At 36.9% G+C, this 22,509-nt stretch overlaps 5 protein-coding genes across 6 annotated transcripts; 2 read left to right on the top strand and 3 right to left on the bottom strand.

The window, feature by feature from the left end:
• Nucleotides 1-551: 551 nt before the first annotated feature.
• On the bottom strand, nucleotides 552-3,020 carry LOC103836167 (deoxyribodipyrimidine photo-lyase). The gene is made up of 9 exons (XM_009112404.3): nucleotides 2,589-3,020; nucleotides 2,102-2,445; nucleotides 1,790-2,030; nucleotides 1,538-1,695; nucleotides 1,416-1,452; nucleotides 1,272-1,330; nucleotides 1,119-1,200; nucleotides 968-1,039; nucleotides 552-887 (listed from the first exon to the last, which is right to left on the bottom strand). Exons 1-9 carry the CDS (start codon nucleotides 2,898-2,900, stop codon nucleotides 705-707), a joined length of 1,488 nt encoding a protein of 495 aa, XP_009110652.1. The 5' UTR covers nucleotides 2,901-3,020; the 3' UTR covers nucleotides 552-704.
• Nucleotides 3,021-8,529: 5,509 nt separating this feature from the next.
• Nucleotides 8,530-13,336, bottom strand: LOC103836166. Its single transcript, XM_009112403.3, has one exon. The coding sequence runs from the start codon at nucleotides 11,004-11,006 to the stop codon at nucleotides 8,751-8,753; it is 2,256 nt and encodes a 751-aa protein (XP_009110651.2). The 5' UTR covers nucleotides 11,007-13,336; the 3' UTR covers nucleotides 8,530-8,750.
• Nucleotides 13,337-13,643: 307 nt separating this feature from the next.
• Nucleotides 13,644-15,183, top strand: LOC103836165 (protein cornichon homolog 4). The gene is made up of 4 exons (XM_009112402.3): nucleotides 13,644-13,986; nucleotides 14,437-14,618; nucleotides 14,703-14,825; nucleotides 14,906-15,183. The coding sequence occupies exons 1-4, from the start codon at nucleotides 13,915-13,917 to the stop codon at nucleotides 14,940-14,942; spliced, it is 414 nt and encodes a 137-aa protein (XP_009110650.2). The 5' UTR covers nucleotides 13,644-13,914; the 3' UTR covers nucleotides 14,943-15,183.
• Nucleotides 15,184-15,269: 86 nt separating this feature from the next.
• On the top strand, nucleotides 15,270-16,974 carry LOC103836163 (general transcription and DNA repair factor IIH subunit TFB5). Of its 2 annotated transcripts, none has more exons than XM_009112398.3 (2): nucleotides 15,270-15,354; nucleotides 15,634-16,974. In XM_009112398.3, exon 2 carries the CDS (start codon nucleotides 15,665-15,667, stop codon nucleotides 15,878-15,880), a length of 216 nt encoding a protein of 71 aa, XP_009110646.1. In that variant the 5' UTR covers nucleotides 15,270-15,354; nucleotides 15,634-15,664; the 3' UTR covers nucleotides 15,881-16,974. The 2 variants fall into 2 exon arrangements, with proteins under 2 accessions (XP_009110646.1, XP_033133829.1); XM_033277938.1 differs by lacking the exon at nucleotides 15,270-15,354 and adding an exon at nucleotides 15,386-15,565.
• Nucleotides 16,786-21,005, bottom strand: LOC103836164 (ACT domain-containing protein ACR8). The gene is made up of 7 exons (XM_009112401.3): nucleotides 19,201-21,005; nucleotides 18,777-18,822; nucleotides 18,542-18,656; nucleotides 18,394-18,461; nucleotides 17,741-18,313; nucleotides 17,560-17,664; nucleotides 16,786-17,464 (listed from the first exon to the last, which is right to left on the bottom strand). The coding sequence occupies exons 1-7, from the start codon at nucleotides 19,260-19,262 to the stop codon at nucleotides 17,108-17,110; spliced, it is 1,326 nt and encodes a 441-aa protein (XP_009110649.1). The 5' UTR covers nucleotides 19,263-21,005; the 3' UTR covers nucleotides 16,786-17,107.
• Nucleotides 21,006-22,509: the final 1,504 nt, after the last annotated feature.

Raw genomic sequence — 22,509 nt, 5'->3', positions numbered from 1 at the left:
AGGTGATTACACAAATAAGTTCTAAGTTGCATAGAGGTTCACAAACATTTAAAAGTTGGTTAACACTTAGCAGTCTCGTCAAAGTAAGCAACAACGACTGTGGGGTATATTGGTCAATTACTAGAAACGCAATCAAACATTTAACTTATGTAGACCCATCAACATCAAAAGTTTGATTTAATGATTCAAACCGTCAGTTAAAGTAAAACATGGTCTAAAGTTTAGTAATTTCAATTAGGTGTCGTTCTCTATGTCTACGTGGTACTCACCAAGGACTAACCAATGTTATTGGCTTTTAGCATGATACCTATTTCTCTTTATTTGTTTTTGCATTTTAGGTAATACATGGACTAACTCACTGTGAATATAGATTCGGGTCTCAAGTAAAATCCTTGTATCTGTTCTCTGATATCTATCTCTAATTTGTAAATCAAGTAATATAGATAAAAAAACATCAAATTATGAGATCATGACTGTAAGTTTACCCTTATTGTGTTTGTCTTAAGATGTAAAGCAACTGACTTCTAGATCTTTGACCATTGTCATTGTTATTGTGTAAATTGCTCTAAATCTTTTTTTTTGATAATCTCAATATCTTCTTTTCTAATCAATTCAACAATCAGTCACTTGAATAAAATAAAAAAGCCAAACACAGAGCAAGATTGCATAACAAACAACAGAAAGAAGTTTAGACTTAAGTAGTACTATTTAGCTTTGGGGTGGTCAATAGAGTCTCTGGTGAGCTGTTCTTCAGCTTTCCTCTTCTTCTTTGTTACTGACACCAAACTCTTAACATAAGAGATGTAACTGTCCACATTAAACTTCCTTTTGCAACCCGCGTAGTTCATGTACCGTATCTTCCCAAACACCGGCCTCTCTTTCCATCCCTAACACCCCATCAAACACACACGAAACCATATTCAATCACACGCACATATTAAGTCCGAGTAGGAGAAAGCAAAAGAACCTGATCGTGAACGCCGCATATGGACCACATACACCCAACATATCCACTCGGGTCACGACCATCTAACTCATACTACATCAACATACCAAAAACTAAGAAACAAAAAGACAATCCATGGAAGATACAAATTAGAAAAGGGTGATAAGTCAACCTTGTTATTTAGAAAGATGGAGATTGAGAGAGCCTCTTCAGGTCCTTTGGTCCATTCTAGAATCTTCTTTGCCCAATACATTCTGCAAGCAACGTTGATAAATGTCATTGGTTTTAAAAGGACAGCCAAATGAATATATCTGACTTTACTTGCCTCATGAAACCGTGCATTTTCCCCTGATAGACCATCTCTAACTGTGAAGCATTCCATAGCTGCCAATCCAACAACAACAAAAGCTTAGAATGCAGTGAAGAAACAAAGCTACAGACTAGAATTCAAGTGATGATAATGACTTACAGGATCTGCTGTCTGTCCCTTCTCTAACTGCTCCAACCTACAGTTTCAATCCCCTTTAAAGTGTCAATAGACTATAGACTATCTTTCCAGTGGAGTTAGGGAGAAAATGGCTGAAACATTACGAGTAAGTGTGTTCTCTCTTATCTGAAGCATGATCCATCAATGACTTCCGTGCCCACTCCCAAGCTCCCTCCAAAGAATCATAGTGAGGTTGATAGTAGCAAAAGTTGTCAGAGAGTTCTCTTCGTACAATCAACTCTTCCAAGAACGTATCAACTGCCTTTAAGGATTCCAAAAACAAAGCAAACACTAAACTAAGAGCGTGAACAAGAGGTAAAGGGAAAGAGAAAACTACATTCAAAAGGCTTATGAACCTGAGGGTAAGTCTTCTGGACTTTACGTGCCTCTAAGGCACACCTTTGAGCTGAGATCTGTCCAAAATGCAGATAAGGAGAGAGACCAGAGAGTGCTTTCGGCTTCACAGGATTATTCCTATCAGTCGAATAGTTCCTCAACCTTTTCGTCAAAAACCCCTCTTGTCTCCCCATCAATACTTCCATGCCTGAGTCCTCTCCAGGCACACACCATTCAACTTCAGGAACTTCCGCACCCTCCCTGTCCACACATCATTCAAATTAGAAGAAGGAACTTAGCAACTGATACAGCTTTATTCAGCAGCAACTAACCTTACAACGTTATCGATGATGCTATCCCAATCAACAACCTTGTCCACCATCCCTCCCCACTTCTTCTTCGGCGGTTCAATCTCAGGAAACTCAACGAGGTACTCAGGCAACAGTTTGTTAATCTTCCCCCGTATGGTTCTAGCACTGTACTCCAACTTCCCCGAAGCAGCCCACATTGGAACCACATTGTGTGCATCAACTTCGTCTATCGCTAACGCAACACTCGTCCTCTTCACAACCTCCTCTTTACAGCTTCTTATCTCCCGTAAAGGCGAGAAGTCAGTCACCAAATGTGAAGCCCCACACTCTTTCATAAACTCAGGAATCGTCTCCTTTGCATCTCCCTGGATTAATCATACCATAAAAAAAAAATTCATCTTTCCCCCTTAATAAACAATCAAACCCAACTTGAGCCAAAGACCATGTAAAAACCCTAAAGCAAGTTCCTTTCGAAATGGGTTTCGTGTGAATCAAGGTACGGACTCACCTGTAAAAGAAAAAACGGAATCTGAAGAGATTCGATTTGACGGTGAATCTGGCGGAGACCTTTCAACATAAACCCTAATTGCCTCGCCTTCGCGCCGAGGAACTGATCGAACAGATTGAACACGACGGCCACCGGCGCGTTGGTTCTGTTCGCCAGATCGACGGCGTGGATCAGAGCCCAGTTATCTCTCAGCCGTTGGTCTCTGAACATCCAGTAAACTACGGGACCCGGCGTTTGATCCGGAAGTAGCAAAGAGGGCTTCTTCAGGATCCGGATCCGACCCGGTTGAACCGCCGTTGTCGTCGACGACATGCGACGATTGAGGGATTTTTTTTTTCGGGTTTCGGTAACGTGCGCCGTTTAAGAGAAGGTGTCGCAGCGGAGGAGGATAACTTGCGCTGGGGATGGTTCTTCGAAAAATGGAGGGAAGGCATTACACTGCTTGAGTTTTTGTGGTTTGAATTGATCTACGTGGATGATTTAGTATCTTAACACGTGTCCAGTTTTTAATTGCTTGAATAACTTTATCTACCCCACGAGGCCACGAGTCACGAGGTTCTTTCTTCTCCATTAGTCCACCATACCTTTATGAGCCCAATAATCTGGCGTATGGACTGGCTAAACGGGCTTTAGTTTGTTTGAACTAAGCCCATTAAATTTTTAATGAAGCAACTTTGGATTATAGAGAAAGTGCTGCAACTTTGGGTTATTCGTTTAGTGGAGTCGAACCTGGTCACAAAATAGTCTGATACTATGGCATAACATTTTGTGACGTGTAGATCCTAGTATTTGATAGTAATCGAGGATTTAATCTAAACAAAAAGGATAATGTAGGTAACGATATTTTTATAACACAACGATGTAAATCAGATTCCAGTAGACAAATATAGACTTTATTGATGAATAAGATTGAATACAATAAGAAAAACGAGATCCGATGTTACAAACGAGATTGATAAGATGAAAGATTTAAAACGAAGTGAAATGAGGTCAATGTGTGTAGCTCTCTCTAGGGTTTTCTCCGTCCCCTTTCTTATTTATGTCGCTCTTTTATAACTGACCAATCTTGGGTTTCTCTCAACGTCTATGCGATCTCCGATTCTTCAAATCGATCCGGGCTTGCTAACGTTGATTGGGTTTTTTCGTAGGTCGCTCGGCCCGGTTTATTCAGCTTCAATCGAAGTGTTAGACCGAAATTGGGTCCAACATGATGTATACATGTTATTTACATGTCTTAAATATCCAAATCCATCGTTTTGGTATCCATATCATATGGTCTAAAATGTCCTAAGTCCTAACATATAGTTTGATTTTCTTTTTGTAATTGTTTATTTTGAATTGCTAATGAGACAAACGTGGCTGATTAAATAATTAATGATTACAGAAATTAAAACAATGTATTGTCCTATATAGTCGTGGTTCATCATTTTTTCAAATAAAAGTAACTTAGAGCAAATTATATCTTCACATGCTCAATCGTGCTTATCTAGGGTTACTCATATAAATCTCTCAAATGCATGATTGGAGAATACCTTCTCTTTTATCATTATGTTTTTATGCATATACATTTTTCATTTCGTATCATGAGGAATAATAACCACTCTTTCCAAATAATATATTTTAATAACCACTCTTTCCGACAAATATATACGCTAAAAACAACTAACACATTTGGGTTGGGTAGGTTAATGATTTCAGACCTAATGACAGCCATGTAGCTAGCAGTGCACAGAATCACTGTCATATTATATACGTAGTTTTTTTTGGGGGGGGGGGGGGGGGGGTGGGGTGGAAATACCTGGTTTTTGATCTATTAAATTTATAGGGGACAAAATCTGATAGCTAAAGAATTAAAGTGATGAATTATATGTTTTTGTTTGACTTTGTAGTATGTATTTTCTCATATACTATGACAGAATGTAATCAACTATGGTTAGCTAATAACGTGTCATAAACCAGCCAATTCAAAAGTGCAATCATAACAAAATCGTAATGATAAAAATACAGATCTCATGGTTGTATTGACAATTAACGATTTAGTACCAAACAGTGAAACTTATACAAATTATTTAAGTATATATAATAACACTATAATGATATGCATGCATGTTACAATATCACTCAAAAACAAAACGATAGCAACGATCTTACATGAAAAAGGAGGTAGATACTTTGATGCGCGATATAAATTAGCATATTGGCGAACTGAAGGAATAATCTAACCACATGTAGGTTCTTATAAGAACCGATGTCAGGTAGCACACTATTTTTTTCTTTCAACTTGAATTCGTATTAGTGGTTACTGGTTAGAGACAGTTCTAGAACCATTGATCATTGGGATAGTGTTTTAGCATAGGTACGTGCCATACGAATACGATCATTGTTTCTATTGCAGTATAAATGACAATATACTGATTTTTCTCTAAAAATTGTTTGCTTGAATAATTGGAAATCAAGATGGTGTTTTAGCGTTGGATATGTGGTTGTTATAATTCGTACGTTATTTGATTGATGAGTTATTGTAAAGAAGTAAATTCGGAAATTTTCGGATTTACATTTTCACAGGATCTAAATATTTTGCTTGGTCAATATAGTCGAGCCCAATGCTTAATTCATGATGGGATTTGTGAATATATTTCTACCAAATGCATGCATGCTTATAATGTAAATAACAATTGATACTACAACTATATAGTTTTTCAAAAACAAGACGTAAAGGTATTACATAAATCTCCAAATAATTCCATCATCAAGTGCTATTTAATTTTAGTAACAATTTTGACACGCCTTGTTGCTCTCGTTCAGTCTTGTTGACGAATATACCGTAATCAGACTATGTAAATGTTATACTGTAACTCTGTAATTATATATAAAAAAAAAGTTACAAAACTACAGATGAAGTCAGTAGTCACTCATGGGGAACCATTGTGTCATAAACTAGGAGATCTACCGCCAAGATTACGGTCAAATAAGATACAGTTTGACCGCACTGCCAGACACACGAGGAAATAATTCAGAATGTCGTCAGTGCAACGACGTTGTTCATTTTTTTTACCGGGTGGAGACATTATCTGCTGCATCTCCGACAACGTGTACTTTTGAACGTTACGATAACACTTGTCCCAATTAGACCGGAGTATCAAAGGCAGTGAGTGGATCATCGAAAATTAATCAAGCTGCGACCGCACTCGAACTCAGTGATCTCCGAGCCACTGATACTGCGACGTATAGGCTCATCAATAGCGGAATCAACTGCCCACATGTTTTTTTCCTCTTTTTTTTTTTGAAAGATAAGATAGTTTTTTTTTCCTCTTTATGTACGTAAAACTTATTCTGAATTTTGGTTTGGTGTTGAAGTATATTTTGAACAGAAGTTTAAGCATTACGATAAGGTAATATTAATATCCTTGGGGATAAACTATAACCAAGCAACATACTCAATATACATGCGTAAAAGTCCATATGCTATATAAATTGCTCACTACATTTCTTATAAAGGAAATGGTTTTGATTCCATTGTTTATTTTTTTACCCAAAACTTGCGTTTTACTTGCTTGCAACACTCAAAAATTCAAATTGGTATAAATTTTAGCATTTTACTAAAAAAAAACTTACGTTTTACTATCCGCTAAAAACATATATATACCTAGTACCATATTCTTAGACGAATGTGCTATATAAAAAATGGCACTCTTAAGAGATTTTTTTTTTGAAATGATTTTATATGCACTTAGAATTTAAATTTAAGAGTGTAGTTTACGAAAAGCTCAAAAATGTATGTAAAACGATTGTGTTGCCAATAATTCAAATATTTTAATTAAAAGACTTTAGTTTCCCTGAGACAAAATTTTAAGTGTATATTTTTGAAGAAAAACATTTATGTTTGTATATTGATATTTTTTTAGATAAAAATATAATCTTCGTGCAAATCATTTATCGTATTTCTTTGTGTTCTTTACTCCTTTTTCAAAAAAAAAAACATTTTAACGCAATAGAAAAAGAAACACAAATACATGTACACATTCATATAATCCGAGAGAGAGATTATTTGGTGAGGAGTCAGCATTGCCGACAGGAAAATCTGCCTCACCACCAAAATGGTGAAAATACCAAACCAATAATTACTACAACTTTTGTTTAGGTTGTAATTACATGAGTACATAATTACAATAACTCTTTTCTTTCACGACATAATTACAATCGCTTTCACCATGTGTAGTATACACACGTACATGTATATATACATCTTTATTTGTTTATAGATAGAAGATTATATTCCTATTTTTAAAAGAAATTATGTTGCACAATACGAAAACTGAGCTGCTAGTGCATATATCTTTTGATTCTCTTTCAATTGTACATGCAGAAGAGTGACAGCCAATATTTGTGTATTATAAGTTCAGCTTTTGTCAACTGTCTAGATTTAAGCCTTGATCTTCTTCTTGTTAAATGTTCAAGGAGGTGGTTGTGCTGAATCTAATGCCCGCTAGAAAGTTCAAAGTTATACAATGAGGAAAAACAATAAAGTGTACTTAGAAAGTAGTATACTTTGCTATTTGTGGGGTATTAGTATAATTATTGTTTTCTACTTTTTGGGGTTTCCCCCTTGTTAGGCATAGTTAAAATTACCACCCCAATAAATTGATTCCTTGTTAAATAATTTAAGTTAAAACCTGCTTTCCCTTCAATCAATTAGCCTATAGTTTCAACTTTAAATTGATTAGTTGATAAGCATTAGTATGAATTCTTTTATTAAATATTACAGTACTTTAGAATATAGTAATATTAAAGCATGTATACATGTGTGTTGCTGTGTGTGGAGTGTATAAAAAGAGGTACTTGACTTATCTATTTGTCTATAACTCAAATGGTAAAATAGCATCCAATAATTGTATTTCTTTTTTACTATTTCCAACTAATTTTTTGTTTTCTCCATTGATTTCTCTGTTTTTACTTAATTTGTGTAATTTCACTTTAGCTGTCCGGTCAGTCCATTTATGAAATCTTGCCACTAGATTTCAAATAATGGTACTGTATTTTGATAAAGTAATGATTTACACGAATATAAATCATGGGTTACAGATTTTCTTCTTTAGAAAATACCCCACAAAGTACAAACCATTGGCTCATAGAAATAAAGAGGAAAGATATAAACCTTTCTAACTATTCAAGCTGTAGAAATCATGGGTAACTTAAATCACACAATTGCTAAACAAGACCTCTAATAAGTAGCATAATCCATAAACAGCAAATAGGGTTCAAGAATCTCAACAAACGTTTATTATTTTAAGGATGTAGGGTTAAAGAACCGCCCTCCAACATTTCACATTTCACTGCTTCTTTTTTTAAATTGTATACAACAAACACAACAATGATTTCGACGCAGTAACCTCCCACTGAACTTCCTTTCATAGTGGGGATCCACATTTTTATCTTCTGAAAGTTAGAAAATACATTGAAAGTTACAGATATACAGATGCATAATAATGATCATAATCACGGTTGAAATGAAATCAAGAACCCGCTAATCAGGCCTTTTTTTCTTCAGCTATCTAGACTGCAAAGTATGCATCTTTAGTCGATGTCATTGCCATCAACAAACGTTACCATGAAGAAAGAACATTAAACTTTCAAAAGTTAAGTAATCTTTCTCGAAAAGTAAAGACATGTGTGGTTAAGTCATGATTAAGAATATGAATATCGATGAAAAAGCGGGATGGATTATTACATTTTGTACCAACAGAAGAAGAAGCCAAAGCTGTCATTAATTAGAGTTTCTAACTTCTAACCGATACATCGATGGTTATGAATTGTGACAACTGAAAGTTACAATGTTTCGTCAAACATACACTGATAAAAGAGTACTATAGAACCAATCTATGCCTTCAGTGATTGATGGAAATTTGTATGATCACAAGACTATAACTTCAAAATTTTTGAATTACTGAAAAACAATGGTATATATAGGCTAAAGAAATACAAATACTCAAATAACATATAGAACCAATCACAACATGAATATTTATGATAATTAAAGGGTAATAATAGTAATGAAAGAAAAAGAATCCAAACAATCCTACAAGATGCAAAACTCTAATGGGAAAACTAAGCTTAGACAAAACTGATCAAAAACAAGATTTTCAAATTGGAAAAATGTCACACCTAGGATGTGTCCACAAGAACATCATTTAGCAAATTCTCATCACCATTAGCCATAGCAAGCAGCTCAGCATCCCTATCCTCCTCATTAGAGAAATCTCTTCTTTCGAATTTCGAATTAGCCGATATAAAGATCATCTTCTGAGCTCTATCCATAGCTGCATGAGACCTCCCATGCGAGCTTACCCATTTCAAAAGAGATGAGTTGCATTTGAACCCACAAGTAGTTGCATGGAGGAAAATGAGCCTCACCGCAACTTTCCCTAGTGACCTGAACTCACTAAGATACGTCTCCCAAACAAGCCTACTGCTTTGAGGATTAGCTATCCTCATCTTACCAGTAACCGGGTCACGCTCTTTCATCTGAACCGCCCTTGCATACATTGGATCAAGCCCTTCGGTTCTCCATTTCATAAGCTCCATCAACGCAATGTGTGCCTCGTCTCTAGACACAAGCCTTGTTATCAACTTATCTACATCTTTCTCTTGCTCCGGCGACAAACATTTAAACGGAGGAAGATACTTGCCGCTACTATCTCTTATCAAGTAAAGAGGGTCTAGTATGAAGGCAGCAGCCCAAGCCGGGTGATAACTCTTCTTGAATCTTCTCTCCACAAGCTTCTCCACGTGTCCTTCTCCTACATTGAACTTAGAGTCCCAATCTTTAACCTTAGCTCTTAGCTCGTCCCATAGAGGGAGGCATTGCCCAACGAGTAGCTTCTCTTCCTCTATCCTCCGAGCCATCTCTTTAACAAGCTTGGTCAAAGCGTGAACCGCCTCCACCTCGTTCCAAAACCCTTGGTCTCCAACCATCTCTCTAACCTCCCTAGCCGTGTGATCCTCCATCAAAACAGCTTTACAAGCATCATCATGCATTACCGAATGAATCGCTCTAGCGGAACTCAACACATCCTCAAGAAGATTAAATAACGGCTCAAAGACACAAGCCTTACAATGCAAAGGCAACCGTAGCATTATAGACTCCCCGTGTTCTTGCATCTGATACTTACGGTGAGCGTTACGTATCTCCGCCGTATTGTTGATGAAATTACCGAGTCTCGTACAATTTTGCGAGACGGATTTGAATAAAGGCAGCTCTTTAATAAAGTCTTTGATCAAGCTCTTGAGCTCTTGATGCTGACAAGACAAGTTCACCATCCACTGATGCTGGCTCTCGAGACTCTTGAGCGCTTTGTTATTAAACTTGTCGGAGACTATCCCGACACACCTCTGAGGTGAATTCCCGCAAATGCCCTTAACCGTCTCCAACAAAACCTCCTCCGCGTAGTTAGCCGGCACGGCTCCGTTGACTAAAACCGCTCTCCTGTAAACACTCGTCCCGTTGGGTAAATTTACGACCAAACTCACCAGACTCTCTCTCCATCCGTCGGACGCGATTTGGAGGAACATCGCGTCTAGGATTCTCGATTCCGACACGGCTCTCGCTTCCTCGTACTTCAACTCAAGCCTCGTCGTGGCGAAGTCTCTCTTGGAGACGATCGGTAAACCGACTTGGGTCAAAAAAGATCGAAACTTTGGATGCTCCAGACCCGAGAGAGAGACCGAACCGCAAGACTCGAAGACCCAGTCGGAGAGAGAGTCCAGCGCCGACTCTATCTCCGATCTCGTGAGAGTCAGCGCGTGCGATGGCTTAGGACTCTTGAGCTTCTTCACACTGTCTTCCAGCATAGCCAACGGACCCAGATCGTCTTTTCCGCCGGAAAGCATCAACCGCGGCGGCGGCGGAGCGGAGTACGGCAACTCTCCGCCGCAGAATCTCGACGGATCGACGACGGTTATCGGCGTCACGTGGTAAGAAGGAGGAGGATTGAGCCGGGAAGGAACGGCGCCGGAGGATTGTCGTTTCCGGTGATGAGAAGGAGAAGAAGAGGAGGAGGGGCTTACGGCGGAGACGGGAGGAGCGACGGAGGAGGTGAAGTTTGGGCACGTGCCGCGTTTGAGATGCTCGGAGGCGGTGCGGGAAGGGTTGGAGGCGGAGAAAACGGCGTCGCATAGGGAGCAGCGGAGTTTCACTGCTTTGGGGAGGCCAGTGTCGGTGTTGCGCACGAGCGTGGGTTCGAGGTGAGTCCAGTACCACGCGCCTTTGCCTTTCACCGCTTTGTTTCTCACCGTCGTTAAACCTTCGTATCTCTTGTTCAGAGCCTTCGCCGTTAGCTCCTCCGTCGTTATCTCCGGAGGAGGTGGCGGCGTTTGCTGTTGTTGTGGCTGAGCCGCCGTGGGAGTGTTGGTCGTCGACATTGTGCTTCGAGGAGGAAGATGTTGTTTTTAGTTACTTGTTGCCTCGTGAAAAACGTGTGACATCTCTTCACCGGAGACTACTACGCCACGTCATCAAACTGCTCTCTAGTTTCTCTCTATTGTATCCTCTTCTTCACTGATCGTTAATGTGAGTTTTGAAGAAAGAGACAGCGGAGAAGAAGAGGAGAGGTTGTGAAGGTAGTAGTAGTAGTAACGAAGCGCGTGGGAGGAATGAGTTGTAAACGGACGTTTTTGAGAGGAACAAGGTGAAAGCAGAGTTCCCACGTCGTACGAGAAGAAACAACACATACGTTACATTGGTTTAAGACACTCTCTCACTTCCCCATGATTGGGGCGTTTTCTTCACGCGCGTCAATGTGGTTTTCGGACATTGTTTTTCTTCCACCTTTTTTCTTAATTTTCTTTCTTGTCTGCTACTTTTATTTCATTTCTTTTTCTTATTTGGAACTATTTGGGACCTTAATTTAATGCATTTTAGATTCTCGTAATCTATACATGTTTTTCTTGTTCTGCAGTATTCAACCACTAAAAGGTGAAAATCTAATTTGGTAAAAGTAAAATCTAATTTGGATTGTGACAAGAGTCCATTTATTCCTAACTTAAAAGATAGTATATTATGTTTTTATTCAACTGTTTATAAAAATGTACGTATAAAGTTTAATATACATAATTTTATTTTAGTACAGTAGCTAAGATATGTACGTGAAGATATAAAGGGTTTGTTGACATGAGAAAGTACTGTATAACGCTTTTAGAAAGATTAATTTGGTTTAAAGAATCCTCATTTTGTATTTACTTAAAAGTTTCAAGACACTTGAGTATTTCAAGACAAGGTAAAACTGCTGACTGGGATTTCCATTTGTGTCTTCTTGTCTACGTGGGATGTGTTCAGTATTTGGACATATAGAAAGGGTAAACTGGGCATTTAATTTTGTTTGTAGGTAGATGGTGAAAGACACGAGAGTGTGTGTGTGTATGTGTTGACCAAATTGCGTTGACTCATCAAAAGGACATCTCTTCGTAAATATTTTATTTCTACCTTTAAAGGTAAAAACGAATGAAAGTTGTAGTTTTGTAATTTGACTGAATCCCTTTTTAGACAATTTTTGGTTCTTACTTCTTACCATTTTCTTAAACATTAATTTTTTAAGAGTCTAGAATATTTGGTTGCTTTGGGTTTTCCTTTTCATTTATTGTGTATGAATGTTCATTGTCATGAGGGTCATGGCCGTCGCCAGCAATTTAAACTTCAAAGTCATGAGTTACAACACCCTTTGTACTCTTCACAACATTCACATGGAACAAGCTGGATTAAAAGACCGTTGAAAAGACAGTGTTTTAGAACAGCTTATATACTTTTTCATTTTACACATTTTCATCCTTTAGAAAAAGCATAACTTAATATTTTTAGAAATTGTAAACACAGAATCAAAATGAAATATATAACTAAAAACAATAATTAAAGTACCAAGTGGATGTAAATAGGAGTCAAGTTTTAATTGGTCTAAAATGTGTATATATAATGTCAATAAAACCACATGTCACAACTGTCTCCCACTTTCTGATGTATGCACGGTTATACATATGAATGATCCATTTCTGAGTTCAAATGTACATACGATACTAGGCGAAATTATATTTTGCTAGCAGATAATTTAGATCAGTCCAATCTTAAAAGTTGTATAGTACTATCTATAAGAACGTTCTTGTCTGTTACATAGCAACCACCCAAAATTCCATTCATTATACATTTTCTGATAAACTTGTATATCATGCTGCGAAACACTTGATCAAAATACATCCAAGCCTAATTAAAAACTGTTGATTTTGTGAATGATTTGAAAGAAAATGTTTAGCAGCAATAGTAGAACTATAGATATATACATAATACACTTTTTTACATGGAATGAGATTCTTAATTCGCTAACAAGAAACATGAATTTTCATCTTCCACTAAGTGGTGAATACTTGAAATGAAGCCCTGATCGTTTGAGATAAAATATATTGACATTAATTATTACAGCCAGTATGTGGCAACGTAGTTTGCTTGATTCACAAGCTTGTACGAGAGTTATCTTTTCACAACCACTCCACTATATATATCGTGTTTGGAACTCAAATAAATATACCATAGAGTAAAAGAAAGCATATAATTGAGATAAAAATCAACGGCAACTTTAAAACAGATAGCGATGGTAATTATTTAATTAGCGAACATGGATAGAGTTGTACTAGCCTAGCCTTTAAAAAAGAAGCATCATTATATTCCTAGTCTATAAATTTGAAAACTGTTCGAAAGTGAAGTTATGGTATTTGGTAAACTAGTAATCACCGTATGTATTAGTTGTTTGAGAGTAAAGAAAAATACATGGAATATATTTTTTGTTTGGTGTAGAATACAGCTGGCTATTAATTTTCTATCGAATTTGATATAAAGTTCATTTATATATTTGATAGTTTTCTCCAAAACTTTACAATTTAAACCATTTATATATTTGATAGTTTTCTCCAAAACTTTACAATTTAAACGGCTCTCGTGCCCTTATTGATGTTCTTCCTTCCAAGCCCAAACAAACTATTAAGATTTTATTTAGGCCGAGCTTTTTGGCCCACGGGCTTATAAAATCCTACCGGTATATGAAACCGGCAAAGAACGGTACTTCTGTCAAATATAAGAAATTTGTAATAACCGGAATCCGAACCAGAACACTGAAAAATAACAGATTCCGACCAGAATCTCCAAAACCGAAGCGGAACTGAACTATCTAATCTGGGCGACCACGAACTTGTTCTGTTCGTCTTCAGACTTGTTTAGTTGAAGGGAAAGAGAAGAAAAAGAGACAGAGGGAATAGATCTGAGGAGATTGTCGGAGCCAGAAGCAGGAAGATGGGAGATATTTGGACATGGCTTATATCCTTCTTCTTCCTCATCGCACTTGTCGGAATCATCGTCTATCAGGTTCTAATTCGATCCGAATTATCCATTTTTATACAAAACTAAACCTAAAGCTCTCTACTTTTCTATCGAATTTGCCAATTTTCCTCATAAGGTCATAGTTCTGATTTGACCCAGTTAGATTAAGGACCGAACAAAACAAGTTGCAGGCTTTGTGTTTCTGGTTTAACTTGAACTATAGTTTTATGTTCTTGCCGCATGATTGTAATAGAAAGTTTCCATTTTTGGAAATGTTATAGGTTCAAAACTAAGTTTTTGATGTCGGATTGTTTTCATGTCTTGTGTAATGAGCTCCACTATAGCGCAATGGAGTCTATCGTTTAGTGTTTCTAAGTTTAGACTATGATCATAAGATTAAGAGGAGTCACTGAGTTTGATAAGCTAGCAAACCGAATAACTACATACTGATCATAAACCGAAGACTTAATAAATTGTTTGTTTCATTTTGGGCAGCTTGTTTGCTTAGCGGATCTTGAGTTTGATTACATCAACCCTTACGACTCTGCATCGAGGATAAACTCCGTGGTTTTACCTGAATTCATTATCCAAGGAGTTCTATGTGTATTCTATCTCTTAACAAGACACTGGTTCATGTCACTCTTATGTCTCCCTTATCTCTTCTACAACTTCCAACTGTAAGTCTGTTTTTTTTTTCCTTACAACTTATCAACATGGGTGATTGTCTTGATTATATCTCATTCGGTGTCTCTGTTGTTCAGTTACTCGAAGCGACAGCACTTGGTAGATGTCACGGAGATATTTAACTTGCTTAACTGGGAAAAGAAGAAACGGCTGTTCAAGCTTGCTTACATAATCCTTAACCTCTTTCTCACTATCTTCTGGTAAATAAAGATGAACTCTGCTTCTTCGTTATTGATCAAGACAGCTAACATGTGGCTTCTGTCTGCAAATTTTTTCTTAGGATGATTTACTCGGCGATGGATGATTACGAGGACTGACTGATGAAAAGGCGATCTAGCTTTTTTGGTTTTTCATCCGCGGCGCCGGTGGTGGTGGACATGAGACAGATGAAAGAACAAAGTGTTTGCTTGTGGTACAAGTTTAATGTTGTTTGTAAAATTACTAGCAGAAAGATTTGTGTAGTTTTGTTTCTTTCTTAGTAACATTTTTTTCAGATCCTGATATCTGACAGAAACATTACAACTTAAAAAAGTTCAATGTTAGAAAAAAGTTCGGTAATTCAGGCGAATATTCGTCCTGTAATAAAAAAAAAATAATAATTCTGAAGTTAAAAAATTCGGTTTAAGTTACGTAATTAAGGGTTATTAATGTTATAAAACCTAGTCCAATCCTTATTTTGTCGGTGTCTATAGTCATCGTTGTGAAGCCGGAGTGATCTCGTTTATCACGGTGCTTCCTGCCTCTCTCTCTTTCGCTCGCAAACAACTCCATCTTCTATATAGCTTTGATAGATCTAATTGCTTTCGTTCCACTGTAGAAACTTGACCTAGATATGCCTGGAATGTTAGATTTGGAATCGAAATATGTTGTGATGCTTAGGTAGCTCAAAACAAGTTACGGCAATTAGGGTCATTGTTGTAACAAGAAGGCTAATGATATGGTCAGAGTTTTAAACTTGTCTTAGCAATGTTCTTGAGTCCTCTTCTGATGTTATTCAGCTTTTTACAGGTTTTCCTTCTTTCAAAGAGGTTAAAGTTCAATGGTTAATGCAATCAAAGGAGTGTTCATCTCTTGGTTCGTTTCTCAAAGGTTAAAGTTGATAGTGAACATGAACAATTCGATGCCATCGTCTCAGAGATTCATAATTCATGTACTTGATAGTACTCACTTGTTTGTGCAGCCACATGTTGAGCAGATGATTCGCAGCGCCATTGCTGAGTTCAGAAATCAAAACTCTTACGAGAAGCCTACTTAAGACCACATCACCACCATGCTTCTTCTTTTCAGATTCGAATAAACACTTCATAATTAATAAGATGGAGAGAGTTTGGCAAGATTAGACTTACTCATATGCTTATAGTGAATATTTGACGAATTATATACTCTGTACCGGGTTTAGAAACAGTCTGTTTTCTCTGGTTATGTTTGATTAGGTGGATATTCAAAATGAAAAAAATTAGCCTTGTGAGAAACTCATTGGCTAATCATGATCTCACAGCAGAGAAATATCTTGCGGATTCAAATCTCCATCTCTCGCAGTTGAGGAGTCCGCCGCCACTGACCTTGCCGGTAAAGATCTAATCGATGGGACTACTCCTATTCCCATCTAGCTTTTGATGAGTTTCTCTTTGCTCTAAGAAGTTGCAGTCTAGCTTTTGAAGTTCTCTACTGTGATTTTGAGAACAATAAATCTGAGAAAGAAAAAGGTAAACAGGTTATACATTTAAAGAGTAAATTTAGGTGTTTTTGTGTAAGTTTCTTCGTGATTAGAGATGTACATCTCATTTTTAAAGATTTTTAATTTGAATAATGTGACAAATCTTATATTACTGCTTTCTACCAACCACTCTTCCGAAACAAAATTAAACTAAGAAAACTGCTCGACGTGGGATGGAAAATAGAGAGACAACAATGTATACTCCACCGGAAAGCTTTGTTGTGGCTTACCTACCTTTATTGTCTCTTTTCTTGTTGGAAATTTATGATGCAAGGTTCCAATAAGGATAGGTCTTTCTTTCTTTTTAAAAAAATTGATGGATGCAATATTTTTGTGGGACATCTATCAACAACATCTAGGGTTTTCCAAACTTTTTAAATAATTGGACCAACCTTTCAAAAATTTGTAACATTCCACCAAGAAAATTCAAGTTAGCCACTAATAACTTAACAAACAACACACACAAAATTAATTTTAGAAACTTTATACCACCTTTTTCTAAGCGCTAAAACTCCCTCCACAATAAGAAAGCAAGTAAGTTCTGAATTTCTAATCGTTCCTCTCCTCTTTTTTTTTTCTATTTACAAGACATGACCAAACATAATTTCCTACCTTAAATTAAATTTACTAAAGAAACCAAACCGATAAAAATCATTCATTTTTTTTAAGGCACGTAGACTTCTTACCTTAAGAAGTCTACGTGCCTCTCAAACGATGGATTTCATCAAACCGTTGGTTTGGTTAGCCCCGAGATTTTAAAGACCATTAAGAACATGATTTGATCAAACCAAAGCTGAATAGATTTCTCCAGACCAAACTCCCAAATGAAACCAACACTGCTTTAGTCTGTTGCTCTTCTTCTCCATCTCCCTTCTTATGAATCACTGATGGAATTTCCTTCACTCTTAACCACTCTAAACCGATTTTCTCCCTGACCGATTCAATCAATTTCGAGTCAGCTCCATTTCCATTAGCATCAGTTACATAGAATATGTTTGTAGCCATGTCGCAGCTAGTCGATATCTCTGTTCTTGTAACATTCAGACCGTTTTCTCTAAACGTCCGTGTAACTTCCGCTAGTAAGCCTTGTTTGTCTGGATGTCTCAGCTCTAATCTCACACCCTAGACACCAAATAAAACCAAAGAACCGGTTTAGATTACCGGTTAACCAATCAAAACGTCCAATCAATTTCAATGTAGTCTAATTTTATACATACCTCAGATGCTCTTCTTTCCACTGCAGCTTCTAAGCATTGTATCACTCGTTGTCTCTCTGCTTCCGAACTTATCGGTGATCCATCCTTATGCCGGATATAGAATTCCTGAAAGAAGTTAACCAAAATAATAAGCTCAAGAAAAACCACCAAGTTTTAAAACCAATTTTGTTAGGAAACATACCAAGTGAGCTTGGTCCGAAGACGTGTTGATAGTAGCATGGAACACAGCATACTCCATGTCCGTTAACGTACAAACCACGTCAAATAAAAGCTTAGTCCTGTCCCGGCAATGAACATTAACCACAGAGTAACCCCTCTCAGCCCAATTCTGAACCGTCACAACCACCATAGGATCTCTCTCATGTCTCTTGGACCTCTTCTCGTAGTCTCTATCTTCAAACATAAGCTGATGAAGCCTACGTTCGACGTGCGTCATCGCATCCATCGAAACGCAAGTCTTCGCAGCGGAGTTTACGTCGTTATCGCCGTTCAAAACGTTCTTTAACCGTCCTTCGATATTTGATATTCGATGAGGATCGAGAATAGGAGATCCTGTGGTGCAGTCTTTAAGATAGATGATAGACGCAACTCTACCGTTGTGCGTCCATAGCTTAGCGTCAACTACATCGCAGTTGAGGTCGGAGAGAACCGCGAACATCTCGGATAGTAAACCGATCCGGTCTGTTCCGGTTAATTCTAAGGCTGTTAAACCGTTTACTTCAATGTCTTCTCCGTAGTAAACCGTCTCAATAGACTGTGGAACAAGAAAAGAAAAGTTTCTATTTTTAGAAACCATGTTCTTGAATTCAGACGTTGTTTAAGCAGATGGGTTACCTGTTCGATGTAACTTAAGACGCTCTGATCATTTAGTTTGTTTCCGTTTATGTCAGTCACATGGAAAACTGCAGTAATTAGAAGAAAGAAACAGAGTTAGTATAAAGTTATTATTATAAATTTGAATATTATTAAATTTTGTAATTACCATCCATGTTCCATCTACCATCAGAAGAGATGTAAGCTTTTTTAATGGAGAGATTTAAATCGGTGAGGATTTGAACGGCTTCTAGCAATATACCATGTCCTCTTGGACTGTCAACCTGAGATAAGTAAAATAATGTTGAATTATTAATCTTTTGGTTTATAAAGAATCCTTTGCTTTGAAGCTAATTATTAAATGTGGTTTAGATAATTACAAAGAAGAATAAAAAAAAGCAAACCTTGACGATTGTCGCTGAAGAACAAACACCATTGTCGATAACGACCCTGTAATTATATGTAAGAATTCGTTTAGATTTTTTTTTTTTTTTTTGAAGAATTCGTTTTAGATTTTTTTCCGTCAAAACGAACTTAATTATCTTAAATAATGGGATTTATCAATTATAAGTTTGGATAAGATAATTCCTCAAACAGAAAAATAAAAACTCAAGTTGATGAATGAAATAGGCGAAATAGAGTTGGGAAAATCTTCTAAGGGTGATGAACAGAAAGAACAAACTTTCAAATATTTTACTATTTTTAATTGGAAAAAAAACTTTGAAAATTTGAAATAAAACAGATAATTCTGGGTTTTCAAATCTTGAAATATGTTCTAACCTTTAAGGAAATCAAAGGAAAACGAAAAGAAGAAGAAAAGAAACAAACCTTGGAGTGTTCATCCTAATTACAAGCTTTTCATACTCATCCAAATAACCCTTCATCGCCATATCTATATTTCTCTCAACCTCTCTGTTACTCAAACGCCGATGTTATCAATCTCTTCTTTGGCTTCTTCTTCTTCTTCTTCTACCAAAGATGACCAGCAAAACACATATCAAATCTCTTCAAAGGCGTTTCTCTCTCCCTCACGATTCCTGAGCTATTAATACTCTCTGTCTCTCTCTAGATAATTCAGAGCACTGCTTTCACATAATCCTTCTATACACTGGACTCCTTATATATGTACAGACAAATACATATTTAATTAACTTGTTACTTTTTATCTCTGCAAATTAAAGAAAAGTCACATGGCGGAGCATGACGCACCCATGTTTCTAATGCTAAAAGTCTTCTCGAGTTGAACTTATAATGTTTCATTTTTTATATAGTTCATTTTAATTTTTAACCTAACATTTCTTTTTCATTCGAACCTAACATGTTATACTTATAACCACTTTCATTCCTTTAAAGATTTAATCCCAGTAAACTCCACTGCACTATTAATTCATAACAACCGATTCTCTTAAGATTATCAGTTTATTTATGGTAATTTGTTTTGGTAAATTCACGAATGATTTTTACATTTACACCTTACCTAATGTCTTCAATATCTATGTAATCTAATCCTTCGTTCAAACAATTTATTTTTACATATTAACAACACACAAATTCATCAAAATAAAACCCAAAAGGTATGGTTAATTAGCTGTTAAATATTCTAAAACTAACCGGCCAAACTTCCACGTGTCAACATATCCTCGCCATTGGCTGTTCAACTGCCAGCTAGGACGCCACCTGTTTTAAGTGTGTTTTGCCTTTGCGTGCTTTCCACTCTAGTATGATCCCTTTCCGACAATCACTGATCCAACGGCCACGGTAGGCCACGTGTCATAATCTAAAGGTCCCACGTCAAATGATACTCGCTTCGTAGCTAAGATGAGATGTATTTTCCCTACACTCGTAACGTGTGGTACGTAATAGCTACGCGCTTCTAAGAAACCCGTACTTACTTTCACGTTAATATATGTTCGGTAATAGCCTCAACTCTCAAGAGGGGGGCACTTTCAAAATTGAAGAGAAGAAAGATCTCTACGGGACCCAGTTAAAGCTGGCAAGAGAGTGTGTCTATCGTAGGCGACTAGGCGTGTCGTAAAGGGTAAAACTGTCCTGTCTCTTGAGGATATAGGCGGTTGTCACGTGTTTACATTTAATTGGTCCAGACGTAGCGGAAGAAAAGTAAATTCGTGCGTGACAATCACGTCGATGAGGTGATTTTTTGGCGTTAACAAAGTGTTATCTCACTCGCATAATCTAGAAGAAGATCAGATATCATATCATTCGCATTAAATACGAATATGCCCCACGTAAGGGCCACTTTCTCCAGAGGGACAAGAACCATGTCACGTGCATTTTACTTATGACGATCTATAATCACAGACGGTCTAGATACGTGGCCCGGTAGACGGCACAGTGCTTTGTAATACTATTATTTTAAGTTTACATACATCCTTGGTCGTGCGGTGCAGTAGCCGAAGGCCCGAAGCTGTAAAAGCATTTAACTATTCGTTAAGCTTAATAGACAGAGAAGATTCTCCCGCTGCATTTATTAGTTGATAGCCTGTTGATGTTGTTTACCTATCATTAATGACTCATTAATGACTGATTTGTCGGTATTAAAATCCGATTTATGTATTAGTATAACTCGGCAGCCAATTACTGTTTACTATGGCTCGAGCATTAGAGCCCGAGGATAGTGCTATATAAAAAATGTGTAAAAAAAATCAAAATATGTTGGCGGAGAATCTTAGAACAACTACAAAAAATAAACATAGTTATGGGCTTTTCCGTACGTCCACAAGAAACTTCTCGGACAGATTTTGGCTCTTCCTGTTATGATACAATACATGTATATTGGTTTCTTTAAAATTAATACAATTGTTTGTCTTGGTTGGCTCTTTGCACGTCGGTTTTAAAGGAACAATTTGTACGATTCTCCGCTGGAAACAGGAACGGCCGGTTCTTGGTAGCCGGTGGGAGCCAGGTCATGATGACGTATAAGGTCCATTGACGATAGACTTGGCAACAGAATCAACTAAAATAATAGGGTCCACGATAATTTGTGTATGGCCGGTCGGTGCCGTTAATTCTCCGATAAATGATTATTTTATGGTAATGCGACTTTTTAAGAATAATTCGAAAATATAAACACATGTGCAGAAAAGAAAAAAACACAGCACACAAGAAAAAAATAACAGCTTTTGAGCAACTCGTATGAACGAAACGTTGAATGGACCAACAAAAAAAACCGTGGATGAATTTCCTGACGTGCTGCCATTACAGCTCATACATGCTAGTTTTCATAGGACCACTATCGATGTGCGGTGTTGCTTTTTTGACTGCTAGTGTTTTGCCGCCAAATTTCAATATGTTTTCCCTCTCTTTGATCTAAGCAGAAGACTTTTTATGTGCAACTATCAAGAAGTCTAAACCCTTTATAAGTTTGGGTTGGTCGTAGACTATTGATTTTGTTTTAATGATAGAAACTGATGCATCGTACTGATCATGTTGAATTGTTGATCACTATGATATACTTAACAGTAACAAACCATATGACTATCTTAGAAATTAGGATTTAGCATATAAGCTAGTGTAACTGAAGGTGGAAACAATGTCTCGTATATTAGGAAAATACCATATCGATCATGATTATTATGCGCATCAGCATCACACAAGTTTAATATATATTCTAAAAACTCTAATCTATTAATATATTCATGTTCGAGGTGAGTTTGTTTGTCAACTTGCAGCTCCAATAATATTTGTTCTAACATGACAGCTTTTCATGTCCATAAGCTATTCGGTTTGGTTGTTCAATCTCATCAATTTGCAATTATTTTTTGTACATCATAAAGAAGTTCAAATTCCAATGTCGGGAAGATATTGTCACGACCTCTGTGTGTGCATTATACTATAGTACATGACAAAGCATATTTTAAGAGATTGTTAAATATGAGTTTCAAAAAAAAAAAAGAGATTGTTAAATACTAATTGTAAGGGATAGCCGGGAAGATCAGGTTATTTAAACGTTTACAAATATCACACCATTACTCTCGAAGGGCATGTTGCTCCTCGGACGTGACAAAACATGTACTATTTCTTATTATTGTCACAATTTTTTATAGATGATAGTTGTTTTAGTCATCTGCTAAACATTAATTGCAAGTGAATTTTTAGCCGAATGTTATGTAGCAGTCA

The sequence above is a fragment of the Brassica rapa genome, chromosome A08 (genome assembly GCF_000309985.2).
Source record: "Brassica rapa cultivar Chiifu-401-42 chromosome A08, CAAS_Brap_v3.01, whole genome shotgun sequence".
Taxonomy (NCBI): domain Eukaryota; kingdom Viridiplantae; phylum Streptophyta; class Magnoliopsida; order Brassicales; family Brassicaceae; genus Brassica; species Brassica rapa.
This window is presented reverse-complemented; position numbering and strand designations above follow the sequence as displayed.

Coding starts and splice junctions, on each gene's coding strand:
- LOC103836167 (XM_009112404.3), bottom strand. CDS start 2,900: ATGTCGTCGACGACAACGGCGGTTCAACCGGGTCGGATCCGGATCCTG. Junction 1,331..1,415: donor AGGGACAGACAGCAGATCCT/GTAAGTCATTAT, acceptor TTGGATTGGCAG/CTATGGAATGCTTCACAGTT. Junction 1,201..1,271: donor AAAATGCACGGTTTCATGAG/GCAAGTAAAGTC, acceptor CGTTGCTTGCAG/AATGTATTGGGCAAAGAAGA.
- LOC103836166 (XM_009112403.3), bottom strand. CDS start 11,006: ATGTCGACGACCAACACTCCCACGGCGGCTCAGCCACAACAACAGCAA.
- LOC103836165 (XM_009112402.3), top strand. CDS start 13,915: ATGGGAGATATTTGGACATGGCTTATATCCTTCTTCTTCCTCATCGCA. Junction 14,619..14,702: donor CTCTTCTACAACTTCCAACT/GTAAGTCTGTTT, acceptor TCTGTTGTTCAG/TTACTCGAAGCGACAGCACT. Junction 14,826..14,905: donor CTCTTTCTCACTATCTTCTG/GTAAATAAAGAT, acceptor ATTTTTTCTTAG/GATGATTTACTCGGCGATGG.
- LOC103836163 (XM_009112398.3), top strand. CDS start 15,665: ATGGTTAATGCAATCAAAGGAGTGTTCATCTCTTGGTTCGTTTCTCAA.
- LOC103836164 (XM_009112401.3), bottom strand. CDS start 19,262: ATGGCGATGAAGGGTTATTTGGATGAGTATGAAAAGCTTGTAATTAGG. Junction 18,462..18,541: donor TGGTAGATGGAACATGGATG/GTAATTACAAAA, acceptor TAATTACTGCAG/TTTTCCATGTGACTGACATA. Junction 17,665..17,740: donor CTTCGGACCAAGCTCACTTG/GTATGTTTCCTA, acceptor AACTTCTTTCAG/GAATTCTATATCCGGCATAA.